Source organism: Empidonax traillii, unplaced genomic scaffold (genome assembly GCF_003031625.1).
Source record: "Empidonax traillii isolate 1590-97213 ecotype Southwest subspecies unplaced genomic scaffold, ASM303162v1 scaffold633:size372093, whole genome shotgun sequence".
NCBI lineage: Eukaryota > Metazoa > Chordata > Aves > Passeriformes > Tyrannidae > Empidonax > Empidonax traillii.
In genome coordinates, this window is record NW_020955826.1 from 75302 (window position 1) to 90622 (window position 15321).

A 15321-nucleotide genomic window follows, 5' to 3' on the forward strand; every position below is an offset into this window, starting at 1 on the left:
TTTTCAGGACCATCCCACCCACTGCAGTGTCCCTGTGACCTGCTGGGAGTCCTCCTGAGCCCTGGCACACACCAGGTGCTTGTGGGAGGAGGGAGACGGGGTCTGGAATGGGATTTAGATGTCCAAGAGCATTGGCATCAGTCAGACAAGACACCCAAGTTGGCAGGGATGAAAAGAAAGGGGTCCTGGAGACCCTGCCCCCAGTTCCATCCAGTCACCAAGCCCACATACAACGCCTCCCTCTGCCACTCTCTCCAGACCACCAAAGAGTAGGTGGGCAATCCTCAGCCACCTTCACCCTTGGCAATCCTCAGCCACCTTCACCCTTGCACAGCTCACTCTCATCGTGCCCAAAACCTTTTCTTCTGTGCCCCAAGGACCATGGGAGTGCCTGCTTTGGGAATGGTGCCACCAGAACACCCCGAGTGGTCAGAGGAGCTGCGCAGAACTGTTAATATTCCACAGCTTCCACGGTGCTTTAACCTGCTGGGATCACACCACCGAATTGCTGCTGATTTTTTTTGGCTCCCCAGGAGCTCCTCCCTTCACCAACCTGCCTGTGTTGGAGCCATACCTGTGGTTTGATGTGCACACCAGCTGGGTCCACCCAAGGGCTGCAGGAAAATCACATCCCAGGCTCCACACAGGAGTCCAGCCCCCTCCAAAGCATTCCTGGTTCTGATCTAACTGACACTGGGACCACAGCACTGCAACTCCATCAGTCAAGTGTCTGCTCCTGCCAAATATGATTTGGTCTGCACTGAAATGAAAACAAACAAGCTCAGAGTGAGAAATACAGAGTTCAGCTTCCAGAGCTCTTTGGAGCTGAACCCAATCCACTCTTGGTCATTTTTCTGCCTCCCTTTCCCCTGCAGAATGAGGGGGACTGACATTTCCCCATTCCCCAGATGAGGTATTTCTATTGCCATTTGTGAGGGCAGTGCTCTCTGTACTTCACCTGGAAGATGTAAAGTGCTGTGTGACACACTGATTTACGCCAGCCCACGAGAGACCAGGCTCTGCTATCGTTATTCTGATGAATGCTCTACATGGGAAAATGCCTGATGTAATGATGGCTCTGGATGCAGTGATGCAGGTTGGTTTATTTCAAGCAATAACATCAAAGCAAAAGGTCTGCTGATTCAGCTCATAAAAATCATTGATGCATAAAACCCAACAATAATATCAAGAAAGGAAAGGGGAGTGGAGGATTGGGAGACAAGGAGGAAAGGCAACCCAGACCCATAAATGCACACGAGACAGTCTAACTCTTTCAAGAAGCATTTGCAAACACCCTCAAGTCTATGTGAAAAAAAAAAAACAAAAACCAATCTATGGGAACTGGAGGGAGATGGCATTAGGAAAAGTCATCTCTCTTCCACGTTATCTATCTTTGGTTGAAGCTTCTGGTCCAGCCAGCAGCCTTGGGAATATCTTCATTTACAATATTCCTTCCTGAAATCTGAAAGCAAATGGAAATGGAGGTCAGCACCTGGAGAGAGATTTCAAACCTTTCAAATGAGCACAAAAATACGGGCTTATCTACGCAGTGACAAGCGACCGTTGGCAGTCAGCCATGTCCCCAGTCCCCCCTCATAAATATATATAAATATCCCCTCACAAAGCCCCCAGTGAGGTGTCCTGTGTGTTAAATCATTGCACAGATCACCTCTGAAGAATGCAGGGAAAAGCATCCTGAGAACTCCAGCAGGGACAGCAGGTCTGAGGCAACTCCTGGGCTCTCCAGACCATTCCCTGCTCGGTATCATTTCAGTCCCATTTGTTGTATCCTAAATTCCTCTTCAGTGAGTCATGGAATCTAGCAGCTTATTACAAGCACTGCTTGACATAAGTGCTACTCCACAAACTGAGCCATAACACTCAGGATTAATACTGGATAAGCAAAAGGAGGTTCAGCCCCCCGGGAAGGGAGAGCTGTTTGCTTTTGTTGGATGAAGCGAGTGACTGCCCATAAATTAATTCAGCTCAAAACCCTATCTCCAGCACAGTGTTTTCTCCCCAAACAGCACTGCCAGGACATTTTTGGGATCCATCTCCCCTCTGAGGTTACAGTAGAGCGGGCCCTATTCCAGCCCTGCCAGGCATTCTTTTCCCAAGGAAGAAAAATTCCCTTTGTGCCACGCCAAAAGCTTTGAAAAGACCTAATCACCACTTGCATCTTGTGGCTCCCTGATGAAAGGCTGGGCAGGGAACTGGCTCCTCATTCCTGCTGCCATTTGCCAGGGTGTTTATCATTCCTGGTTGGGCTGTGGCTTGGTCAGCTCCACTGATGGGCTGAGTTGCCTCCCTCCTGCTGCCCAGCAAGAAGGTTCCTACAGCCACCAATTAGGGGCAAGCAAGTCATTATTACCTTTGTCTAAATCGATGTTCTTTGCTGGGAAGCTTCTGGCTTGCTCAGCCTTCTCCTTCAGGATGTTGTTTTTGTAATCTGCGTGAGGGAGGAGCGTGGTTCAGGCAGGCATTAGAATATTAAAAGAAAACAAGAGTTTTATAGGCAAGACAGACACGATCAGGCTTTCCTTGATATACTCCAGGCCTTCAGATTTCTGGGAGTGGAGTTACTCAGCCACTCCAGCAGCAAAAAGGAAAGCTGCTCCCACCTCATTTTTGCCCCTGGCCCTAATCAGTTATGGATATTTTGGGTTCCTTCTTCTCACAGGAGAATCCCACAGATTCTCCCAGCACGTAACAGAAAGTTCTGGGTCATCCACCCAAAGCTCACCCAATGCAGATATTCAAAGGATTTGCCTTTGTTGCAGATTTTTTTCCTGCCATTTCCCCCCCCCCACAGTTTTGTTTGCCCTAATTGCTCTCACAGATCTGGATCGAAGGCCCAAATGCTCACTGAATTTTTGACATCCAGGGAGGATGAAATTTGACACATACCCAGCCTGATGTCTTCACTTTTGTGGGGGGTCAGATCTGTCGTGTCCACTGTAAATTCCTTAAGGTTCACATCCTTCCTGTAAAGGGAATAACAGTGGAATATTGTCACGTCCTTTAATAACTGTCTCCTCTCACACTTTTTCACAATAGCTTTTCCAATGGGACTTCAGAGATTTTAAGTTATAGTGTTTATTTGGTATAGCTGGACCTCTTTTTTTCCCCCATGTGTTTGTCCAGAGCTCAGAACAATGGACAGCCAATCCTTACTGGAACTTCCCATCCCTTCCACTTTAATAATACAAAATAAAAACCATAAAGGAACCCAAACACATGACCTTGGCCCCCTCCCATAGCAGATCTGTGCGTTATTCCTATACCACTAATTCCTAATGATGTCCCGCAGAACCAGGATCTGTGAATCAGTTCCCAAAGCAGAACAAGAGGAAACGCAATTGCCAAACCAGCCCCACAAACCACTTTCTCCTTCTAACCAAATCCTCAGCTGCTTCAGGTTCTTAATGACAACTGAGGAAAGGGGCCACAAGTTCATTTTTATGCCTTTCAATCCTAAATAACAAACCCTCTAATTATACTCACTCTCCATATTTCTTCACATTATATTCATAACCTGAAAAGGGAGAAGAAACAGGATGAGCAGTCAGGTCCTGTGCAACCAACCCCTTGCTCTGACAATGATAACCCCTGGTATCTTTTCACACTGTTCCTTATTTGTGCTGCTTCACAAGGGTCCCTTTCACAATCCCCCCAACACCCAGGAATTAGAGCTTCCCTTTCCTTTCCTCACCAGCTTCCCAGTGGTCTCCCCAGACCGATGGGTGACCAGCTGTGAGAAGCCACAGCCACCGCCACACCTCATTTCTTTCTCCCTCCCATTTATCACAAAAATAGGAACTTCTATTTTTTGCAGAAATTAGCACTTCCAATTTTCTTCTCCCTTCCAACAGCGCAACTCAGCAAATCACGAGTGGTATTTGGTCAAAGGTTGGTTCTTGATGACCTTTGGAGGTCTTTTCCAACCTTAACGACTCCGTGAAATCAAAGCCTGGAAGTTTTTACACCCCACTAATTAATCCCTCGCGGCATCAGCACCTGCAAAGACTCCCCCCCTGTGCAGGCTGCTGGTTTTCCAGGAGGGGGATCCCTGCCTTCAGCAGGAACTATCTGCAGAATCATCCCAGGATTTTCCCTACAAGCAGGACAGGGTGGGTTCTTCGGGACTCACCTCTCTGCCGGCGCTTGCGGGTGACGAGCACCACAATGATGAGGAGGACGATGAAGAGCAGCAGCGTTGCCAGGATGTATCCCAGCTGCTGGAAGAAGTGCATCCGGCTCTCGGGGATGATGACGTTTATCACGTTGTGGCCCCTGACCACGTTTGGCTCTGAGAGAAAGGCAAACAGGTTGGTCACTGTGATCGGCACCCAGAGCAAAGCAGGGTCACGCGTGGGGCCGTTTGTGGGCACCAGAAGGATGTTGAGGGAGAAACTCTTCTGAGCTGCTTGAATTAAGGAGCAAATCCCTGCCTGATCTACAAAAGCCTCAGGTGGGAGATGCCTGTGCTCTTCACGAGACCACGGTTCCCAGGAACATGAAGTTTTAATGTTGCACGTTCCCTTCCCGCTGCCTGGCCAGCAGTGCTCATTGCAGAGGGGAAGTTCAGAGAAAAGTCACCCCCAAACCCAGCCCCAAACCTTCCTGAGGGGTAACACAACCCTCCTCTGGGTCCTTTACAACACCCACCCCCCCCCCATCACCGCTCAGGCTCCAGACGGAGAAAATATGAAGCAACCCCTCCCTGCCAAGGATTATAATTTACAGAGCGGGAGGAATTTGCAACGCCAAAAGAATAAGTTTCCTTTGAAATGAAATAAAAATCAATAAAATAAATAAACCAAAAAAAAATTAAATAAACCCAACCACAAAGAAAGGCCAAGATTCCATTCCATTTGTGGGTGCAGCAGCATTTCAGTTCCCCAGCACGGGGAAGGGGAGCTCAAAAGTTTTACGTGGAACATTTTTGTAGATCTCCAATAAATAGGTCAATGTTTTACACATATCAAGAGGAAGCGACTTCTCTGCCTGCAATAGTCAGAGGAGTGGACAAATCCAGCCCTGGAACAGACTGCAAACCCGTAAGATTGTGCTTGGAGAGGTTTTTCTCTCTTCAAAACAGAGCTGAAATGATACTCTCACTCCCTGAGAGGGAACATTCACAGGCAAGAACCAGGAGGGAGTCCTGGCCTTCCATTCCCTTGGGAGTTCCCCCTGAGAATCAGTCAGAGGGAACAGGGGGAAAGATGGGGGGAAATACCTCAAAAGCCACAGTACCACTCAGCAGATGTGTTCTAATGGGAGGAATGTTGACATTTCTGGAAGTGCTGGCACAGTGACCGCTTCCAGTTTGTCAGGCGGTTTCTTTCCAGCGTTTAAAAAACACCCCCCCCCCAAAAAAAAAGTACAAATCAAATAACACAAGAGTGGATTGAAATAAACACTTTGAAAACTGAGGTGACAGTTTGCTAATGCCAGCAGCAGTCCTAGAAAATGCAAAAGTTTGAGCAACAGGCTCTGTTGTGCTGGCCCAGAGCTCCACTCCAGCAGCTTCCAGTCGATCCTGGCACTGCCAGCTGCCATGTGCTCCCTGGCTGCACTGCTGGAAACTGCCATGTGCTTCTCACCCCTGCCAAGCTCCAAAAATACCAAACCAAAAAACCCACTTGCAAAGCTGCAAACACTGCTTGTGACAGCTCTGCTTCATCACGCCCCTGGATCCTGAGGGGCTCCTCCAGCAGCTGCCACAACGAGGTGGTGCCACTGGAGCAGCTGCTGGGCCAGCAGTCAGCAAACAAAAGCATCCCATTCCTGGCTTTTTTGCTTTCCCACAGTCCTGCAAGGCAGGGTTAAGAGCTGAGCTAAACTTTAGGCAGCGTTGGAGAGGTCACTGTGACAACAAACAGTGCAAAGGGAGATTAAATAACTTTGGGCCTCCTTGGCTTCCTCGAGTAAGACTAAAAATACTTGTCACACCAGTGTTTAGGCAGAGCTTCACTGGTGGGCCTCAAAGAGCATCATCAGGAAGGCAGTAGAATATATCCCATTTTATAACTGGGGAAACTGAGGCACAGAGGGATAGCTGATTCAGTCACACCAGTGAATTTCAGGGCCCAAAACAGGATCATTGAGGTCCCACAGACTCTCCTCCTCGCCCTATCCTACACCAGAATTTAAGCTGAGGTGATGAAGGTTTATTCTGGAATCAAGATCTGATCTCTCGGTACATCTCATGCCCATCTGCCTCCAGTTCACCCACGGGATCTGGTTTAACTACTGAAAAATAAGTTCTGAAGAAAACTTAGATAATTACTTTCCCGAAGTGTCCAGGGTCAGGTTCTTCTGCTGGGGCAAGGGGAGAGCTCTCCACCAAGAGAGCTCACAAACCTGGCCACGGGGCTTGTTTTCTGCTCAAGGCTGGCAAAGGGCTGTGAATAGTTGGGCACTAAGCGTGAGACACAGCAGAAGCCATTCTTCAGCCTCTTGCTCCAAAGCAAACACCGAGCAAAACTGCAGACCTGCACCCCATTTCCACTGCTGACTCTGGGAGCAGAGCTGAGCTCCAGCCTCTCTTCCAAACAGGACCAAGTTTCCTGTCTGGAAATGGCTCCAGGCCTTGGAGCAAGGCCAGAAGCTGTAGCTGCTCTCTGAAACAGCCCATTTTGTCATCTCCTGAGCTTTCATTTATGTTGCATTCCCCAGAACTCTATAGAGTTTTCCAGGGAACAGGGCAGCCCCCCAACCCTCGGAGCTGCACACGAGCAGGGCAGGTCCCTGCAGGCTCCTGGGCAGCAGAGGGTTGGAACAAGCACTTCTCACACATTCTCAGGCACTCAGCACATTCCTGTGCGTGTGGTGCTCTCAGACCAGCCGAGGCTTCGCTGCCCGGAGGGGCAAAGCTCTTCCAAAAGGTTGCTCTTTCTGAGGGTGGAAATGGCTTTTCCCAGGAAGGAAAATTCCTCCAGCACGGAGGGCACTGCTGCCAAACCCAGGCAGCCCCTGGCAGGTTAAATCACATGGAGGCTCCATCTAAGTCCTGAGCAGGTAGGGAACTATTCAGCAACAGCCAAGACAACATCCAGGAAAGAGAGGAATAAATTCCTGGGTGGACAACTCAAAAAGAAGATCCAGTTTCCATCTGCACAGCATGATCTGGAGAGGGCTGCAGGCAGGGATGCTGAGATTTGGATGTCCTGGTCTCCGTGTCAGCCCCAACAGCCACCTCTCCTTAGCACTGCCAGGGTTTTCTGGACACCAACCTTAATCCCGGGGGGGGAGGTTTAGGTTTTCTGTGACTTGAGAAAGCCAATTTCTAGAGAAGAATAAACCTATTTAAAAATGTATGAAGCGTATCAAAATTCTGTATTAAACAGCCAATAAATATTAAACCACAATGAATATTTTAAAATGTTAATAAAGAACTATGCCCAAAAGACTTTAAAAAAATATTAAACTTGGGATTTTTATTTTATTTTTCTGCCTGAATGAAGCGTGATGGTTTTGAGTTTGGACAGGCTGTCAGATGATAGCTCAGTGCAGTGGAAAATATGAAAATTGGTTTAAGACACACACACACCAAAAAAAAAAAAAAGAAAAGCTGAAGGGTGGAGGAAAATTCCTGGGGCTTGATTCTGCACGGTCTGGCACCTTGCAGAGCCCGAACAAAGGGGAGAGAAACACTGGTGAGAGTGGTGGCATGTTGTAACAGCACAGGCAGAGCAGCATCAACCCCCTGCCCACAATTCACCCGATCCTAAAAGCGAGGAGGAAAGGCAGCCTGTTCCAAAAACAGCTTGTTTGCCTCGGGGCCTGTCAGCAGTGAGAGCAGAGCTGGCTCAGGACTGCCCTGGAGCAAAGGAGGCAGGAGCTGACGTGGTGCCACCACAGCACCGCCAGCGGGGTGAGCGACCCTCAGGGGTGGGACACTCAGGGACTTCACAGACTACTCTGAGTCGGAAGGGAGGATCGCAGCGTCCAACTCCTGAGCGAGTGGCCCCACACACTGCCCTGCTGGTGGATCCTTCACTGCCATTCCCACGGCCACGCACCCAGCTCCGGGTGCGCCCGGGGGACGGGAACGGCTCGGCCGCAACCCAGCCAGGCTGAACCCCCAAAGGTGCCCGCCCCTCAACCAGGAGATCCGCCTCCAGGGGCTTCCAGAGGCCACTCACCCACGGCCGGGGCGACGTCGTGGGTGGTGAGGTTGACCACCTTCCTCTCCCTGGGGGGCTCGGTCACCGAGACGCGGTAGATGCGGCGCTCGTGCAGGCCGCAGTAGTGGTGGTGCAGGTGGCACGAGTAGGTGCCCTCGTCGGCGCTCTCCAGCCCCGAGATGCGCAGGGAGAAGTCCCCCAGGGCGAAGGCGGCGTCGCTGACGTTCATCTTGCGGCGCAGGAAGAGGGGCCCGTAGGAGCGGCGCTCCCCGGAGGCGTACAGGTCGATGAGGCGGTCGGCGCGGTCGTGGGGCACCCCGGGGGGCTGCCTGTCCCAGTGCACCACCTGCTGCTCCTCCTCGCTGTGCCGCTCCGTCCAGATGTGGTTGCGGTTCACGCAGGGCAGCGTCACCGTGCTGCCCTCCAGGGCCACCAGCACCGGCTTCTCCCCGTCCCAGAACTCGCCGGCGTCCTCGGCTGCGGGGGCAACACGCGCAGGGTCACGGGATGTGCCCTCGAGGGTCATCCAGTCCAACCCCCAGCCCCGCACAGGAACGTCCCCAAGAGTCACCCCCTGTGCCCCAGTGTCCCTGGTCCCCCCAGAGCAGAGCTCAGGGCCTGCCCCTCCTAAGGAGATTGAGGGGACCCTCCTAAGGTCTCCCCTCAATCTCCTCTTCTCCAGCTGAACACACCAAGTGCCCTCAGTGTCCTCACATGGCTTCAAATCAAGGCCCTTCCCCATCTTTGTTGCCCTCCTTTGGACACTCTCTAATGGCTCAATCTTTCCTGTATTGCAGTGCCCAAAACTGCCCCAATATTCAAGTTGAGGCCCCACAGGTCAGAGCAGAGGGGGACAATCCCCTCCCTCACCCAGTGATGCTGGGCCTGATGCCCCCCAGGACAGGGTTGGCCCTCCTGGCTGCCAGGGCACTGCTGACTCATGGCCAACTGGCCACCCACCAGGACCCCCAGGGCCCTTTCCTGGCATCGCTTTCCAGCATCTCATTCTTCAGCTGCCACATCAGAACATACACCTTGACACACCTGTCCTGTTCCCAAGGACACCCTAAGATTGCTCTCCACCCCGCAGTCCTACAACACAACCCCTCCAAAACCCTTTAAGCAAGGCCACTTTCTTTCCCTTAGAACTGAGAGTTAATCTCTTGCTGCAGAAAGCAGGAAGTGCATTCCCTCTCCAGACTAAGAATGGAACGAGGATCTTGGATATGCTGCATCCCAATCCTCCGAGCAGGAAATGCTTTGCTACCCACAAACGCCCTAATTACTGGAGGAGTTGAAGCAGCACTGCTTTGCATTTTGCTCTTGGAAAGGAACAACAGAAGGGACCAAAACCCAGCTGAGCAGACTGGGGCTCACAGGGTGTTTTTACTGTGAGTGCAGCAGCAGAGGAGATGCATTTTCCCTCCAGCAGCTTCCCAGCACAACCAGCCCCAGCAGCTTCACTTGTGTATTTCTCAGGGGGTAGATTCAAATGACATGGTAGTGGTGGCTGTGTGGCATGGGTGGCACACACCGCAGCTGCCAGCAGCTCGCTTTTAGAGCTGGGCTTAAGGTGTGGTAACTCGAGGCGGGTTTTTAAGTACAGACTTCTCAGGACAAGCTCAGAAGCCAAGGTACAGGGCAGGTCCTTGTGGCTGAGCTGAGTGGGGATGGGCTGTCACCAGGCGTGTGCTGCTGCTGCTGCAGAAGCAAGGGCACAGTCTGGGAACTGGGCTGCCAAGAGTAAACAGGCTCCATGCACTGTTTGGCACACGCCGAGGAAGGAGGGAGGTTTGTAAATACACACACTGACAGAAATCTCTGAAGCTCAGGGAATCAGACAGCACAGCGAGCACAGAAGGGACACGGAGCTCTCAGCCACACCTACCTTTCTTGGTGATGGTGAGCTGGATTTTCACAGTTTCATACAAGTGGCAGTAGTGATGGTGAAGATTACAGGAGTATATGCCTGCATCATGCTCTGCAACGCCTGGTACAGCAGAGAAGAGAGGGGAAGCTGAATGTTTCATTCACTTCATCATTTACAGTGTTTCCCAAATCCTTGCATGGATGAAAAAGGCCTTTATACAACTTAGTTGTTGGGTGGGTTAAACAGAAACAAATCATCTCACTTAATATAATAATTTGTTCAGTTTGTTTGCTCTTGGAAGGCAGGTCATTGGTATTAACAGATGGAAACAGAAAGCTGATTTAAGTTTAGCTAAAGCAGGCATAGGAAGAACGACCATCAAGTGTTTATAGCTCAGGAAATTAAATGCAACCAAAGGCCCACAAAAAGCCCAAGTGGCTTCCAGGTCGTTACAAATTCCCTTTCAAAATGTGACTGTTTCAGAGGCAATTAAAACACCACCGCCAGGGCTTCAGAGAACCTCACAGAGCCACGGAATAATTTAGGTTGGGAAAGACCTCTGAGATCACTGAGTCCAACCTGTGAGCAATCACCCCCTTGACAGAGCATGGAGTGCCACATCCAGTTGCCTCTTGGACACCTCCAGTGGGTCGTGAACCCCCCCACCCCTCAAGACAGCGAAGAGCTCCCGCCTCGTACTTTTGATCACCAGGGAGAAGTTGCCCTCTACGAAGGCATTCTCGGGCATGAGGATCCTGCCCCGGTTGTAGGAGCTGTAGACACGCTGGTCCCCAGCAGAGTACATGTCACAGAGCCTCTCCATCTTGTTGTCCCCGTAGTAGGTGCTGTGCACGTCCCAGTGCACGACGCGCTGCCGGTCGTTGAGCCGGTCCTGCGTCCACACCATGCGGTGGCTCTTGCAGGGCAGCACGGCCTGAGAGCCCAGCACGGCGCTGATGTTCAGCACGGACACCACCACGCTCGCTGGGTTGGAGGCGTCAGCTGGCACTGAGAGCCAAAGAGCAGAGGGCAGAAATCAGAGCGAGCAGTGTGAGGGCAGTAGAGTAGGACCCGTCCTGGGGTCTCTCTGCACATCTTCCGCCCAAAAGTGACCCTCAAGGCCAACACATGGGCAATTATGACATATCTTGAGTTGAAAGGGACACACAGGGATCATCCAGTTCAACCCCTGGCCCTGCACAGACACCCCAGCAATCCCACCCTGTCCCTCAGAGTGTTGTCCAAACCCTGGGGAGCCTGTTCAGTGCCAACCACCCTCTGGGGGAAGAACCTTTGCCTAATAAAGAAATGTAATACAAAAATTTACCACACTGATTTCAGTCAGTGAAAGCAATGTCTGTGATGTCTGTTATCAGGATTGTACACCTGACCTGCCCTACCTACCCTTCCTGATCTTAACCCCCCGTTTAATCAAAGTTTAGAGACACCAGTGCAGGGGGTGCAGGGTTCTCATCCATGGGAATCAGCAGTGAAACCCCCAGTGCATGCCATGGATTCAGGGTCCCTCGCTTCTTCTCATGATCACAAAACCAGGCAGATGACAAAGGTGTCACTCACCTGAGTATGAACACACAGAACCTGTCAAAACAGATAATAAAGAACGTTACTGACAACAAAAGGAAGAGGTCACAACAAACACGCTCAAAATCAGCCACCTCCTCTGTTATTGTTCCATCTATTCCTCCCTCCTCTGTTAATATTTATGTATTCCCTATGCTTCTCTTCACCCTCCTGGCACACACTGTGTGCACAGTTAGTGCTCTGGGTGACACTGCAGCTCCCCCCAGCTCGAGAGACTCAGACCTGCACAGTCTGTGCTGACTCAGCAGGATCCCAGAGGTACTCTGTGGTCCCACAGTGTAGGAAGAGGAAAGCAGCCTGCAAAAGTATTTCTTAATCCCTTGTAAAAAGCAGAGCCAGCTCTTACTTCTTGAATCCCATCCACTTTTCAAGCCAAGAATTAAGCCACAGAAACTGTGGGCAAACTAGAAGCCCTCAGGCTGTGAAAGACGTGTTACATGCTCAGAGCTCTCTGGGCAGTGTCCTTGGAGCAGGTCAAGCAGAAAACTGTCCCTTGAGTCCTGCCTGAACCATCCCACCACTTCTCTCCTCCTGGGGCAGCTGCTGATGAAACCACCGAGTTCCTGCCTCGCACTGGAGGATGAAAAACTACCAGAGCAGAAGAGGAAACTGCAAACACCACGAGTGCCAGGTGGCTCAGACACTCCACGGGACGTGACAGCAGCAGCTCTACCTGCTGGGGCTCTGCTGAACTCAGGAAGAGCCTGGACACTGATCCAGCAGAGTTAGGATAAACAAAGAGCTCACTGGAGAAATGTGTCAGAACCCACCAGGTGTGTGGGTGAACAACAGCCCGTGGGGTTCACACTCCACTGGCCTCAGTAAGCTCAGCTCATTATTCCTTTGCACACCTCCAGCATCTCCTGCTCTGTCTCAGCTTCCTTTTCCCCTTTTCAAAAAGGAAGTGACATCTCCTCTCTTTAGGAGCTGGTCTAGCCCATGTTCTTCTCAAAATCTGCATGTGTCAGGCTCCTCCTTCCTCCCATAAATCCCATTGTCTGTGGAGGGGGTTTAATGGTCTCTGTAGAGCCATTCCACAGTTATTGCAAAAACAGCAGCCTGTGCCACCAAGATGTTTCCAAACCCTGTGGGGAGTGGCAGTGGCTCCATCCTGACTCCCTGGGGAGCTGACCCCGTGTCTCAGAGGCCATAATGGCTCAGGATGCAGCAGTAGCCAAACAAATGAGTTCTGTTTTCTTCTGGGTGCCAGTTTCTTTAAAACCCACTGAGCACCAACGGGGAAAAACATCTGGGCTCATCTCAAAGAGGCAAAGGAGGGAGATGGTGAGTGATACAGTTCCACCAAAGCTCCCATTTACCACCTGCCCCCACTGGCCTGGGAATGCAAGACTAAGCTTTTCAGTAAAACAAGATTTCCCTTTCAGAGCCCACAGATGGTCAAGCCAGGCTTTGAACTGGGCTTTTATCAAAATCTCTGTGTCTGTTTATTTTTAAAGGCTTCCTGGGACAACTTTCCCAAGAGCAGAGACTTCTGCTCTCAAAGAGGATGTCAGGGCTGCAGAGCCCTTCACCACCCAGCCAGCCCCAACAATTCCAACATCTCCCTGCAGGTAGGAACATGCAAAGAGCAGGAATGTGCTGCCTCTGCAGGAAGGAAGAGCCTTGTGTCTGGACAAGAAGCCAATCCCCCTCCAGGCCCCGGATAGGATCCCTCAGAGATCTGCCCCAACTTTCTGACAGGCAGCTCAGATATGAGCTCAGCTTTTAGAAACCCTTCCCTGCTCTGTGTGCTTCACCTTGGCTCCAGGCCCATGGGAGAGCTTGGGGAGCCATTCCAAACACGGAGCTGTTCCTCCCTGCCAGACATTAACACTTTGAGGGTGTGGTGCCTCTCCAGGAGGGACCATCTCAGCACAGATTTCCTCCCTGCCCATCTTCACTCATTGTGCCACAGCCTGGTTTCTGTGGGGACAGCAGGACTCAAACATCAGGGCTGCCTGGAACAGGGGACAGTTCATCTCCAAAATACACCTGTCAGAGATCACCCATCCTCAGGTGGGACACCTCTGCCTCCCCACAGCTTTGCAGCAGCCCAACCTGCTATTCCTGCCCTGGGTGCTCCCCAAGCTCTGCCAACATGCTAAACCTCGCTGGGGAGTCACTGGACTGGCTGGTGCTTCTGGAATACAAGATGTGGCCTCTCCTCCTTCTCCTTAACCCACCCCACACACTTGTCCTCTGAGCCACTTCAACCTTTCTTGTCCCTACGACTGATCCCCTAAATTGCCAATTCCTAAACCTTGCCTTGAGGCACTGCAGGAACTGGGCACGACATGGAAACTGGATTAATCAGGGACCAAACTGAGAACTCCTCACCTTCCCCCACCTCAGTGCTGAGGAGTTTTGAGGGGCTCAGGTGTTCAGCCCCAGCCTTTCACCAGCAGGGCTGGGAGGGGCAGGGGGTCACCAGTCCCCATAAAGCTCATGCTCCTCACTTCCTACTCTCAGCACCCTGAAAGAAATCTCTCCACACTGTTCTTAGAGCTGTGTTTGGTCCTTTGCTCACAGGGACCTTTCTTAGAGCCCAAAGTGCTGCAGGTGTGGATGTGCTGGGGCTTTGCAATTAATCCTCAAATCCCCTCCCGCCACCCAAGCCTCACTGGGGTGTCTCTGTTGTCTTGGGGATGATGAAACTGCTTTCAGCTCTTACAGAAAAACTGTGATTAAGGAAAAGGTACGAGCCATTCTGTTATTTTAGGCTCATCAGACTTGTCCCCATCCCTTTCTTGCACCTTACCCAAAAGTGAATTCCTATGTCTGAATGTCCTAATTCTGACAGGAGAAAAACAAACCAAAAAAAAACCCACAAACACCCACAACTTCATTTTTTAGCTCCATCTGAACACTCACACACACAGCAGCTGTTTTTGCTTCTTCAGAAGTACAAAATAAGTTCGGATTCTGCAAATCTAACTGTGTGAGGTTTACTGTACTCACACTGAAGCTTATTGTTTTTGAATTTGCTGATCAGGGCAACTGATAGGAAAAAGCAGATTGCACAAACATGCTGAACAGAGCACTGCTTCAACGACCTCAGACATTTCTCCACTCTCTCCCCAAAAAGCAGGAGAAATCCATGACTCCCTCTCCTCCACGGACGAAAACACAGCTAACTCAGGAACCTGAACACAATCTCACAAAGACAACAGTCCCAAACCTCCCAGCAGCTGAAACACAACCAAGTAACAGCTCAGAACTTACTTTGCTGAAGCAAAATGTGCCACAGGAGGAGTTTTACAAGTTGCTCCATTTCTTCGGCTCCTCCGTGTTTTCGTCTCTCTTGAAAAACAAGTTGAATTCTTTTTCTTTTTTCCCTTAACTTTTTTTTTTTTTCTTTTCTGTAGCTGGAAAACACTATGACCTCATCAATTTACATCCAGAAAGCTGTGGACAGCAGCTCATATTCTGCAGAATTACTCCACCTCCAACTTCCAACTCCCCACCTCCCCTCTCTGCTCTCACTCCACCTCCTTCCCTTCCCTCACACTTTCTGCAGATCCCTCTGAACTCCCTCCCTTCCCTTTCCCCTCCCTCTGGGTCTTTCTGATCTGCCCCTGACTTTGATGTCAAAGTTTTATCGGGTGAAGTTGGTCCCACACAGCTCTGGGCTCACAGAACAATCTTCCTCCCTCCCTCTTGGGATGGAACTAATTTTCCTTGTGCTTTACTTGATCCAGCTGTTCCTGCCTTTGTCTG

At 50.8% G+C, this 15321-nt stretch overlaps 1 protein-coding gene across 1 annotated transcript; it reads right to left on the reverse strand.

The window, feature by feature from the left end:
* Window positions 1-1086: 1086 nt before the first annotated feature.
* MXRA8 (matrix remodeling associated 8) lies at window positions 1087-15115 on the reverse strand. The gene is made up of 10 exons (XM_027899024.1): window positions 14827-15115; window positions 11581-11601; window positions 10702-11010; window positions 10021-10122; window positions 8151-8609; window positions 4151-4309; window positions 3505-3535; window positions 2908-2984; window positions 2372-2449; window positions 1087-1462 (listed from the first exon to the last, which is right to left on the reverse strand). Exons 1-10 carry the CDS (start codon window positions 14873-14875, stop codon window positions 1437-1439), a joined length of 1311 nt encoding a protein of 436 aa, XP_027754825.1. The 5' UTR covers window positions 14876-15115; the 3' UTR covers window positions 1087-1436.
* Between the last annotated feature and the right edge of the window lie 206 nt (window positions 15116-15321).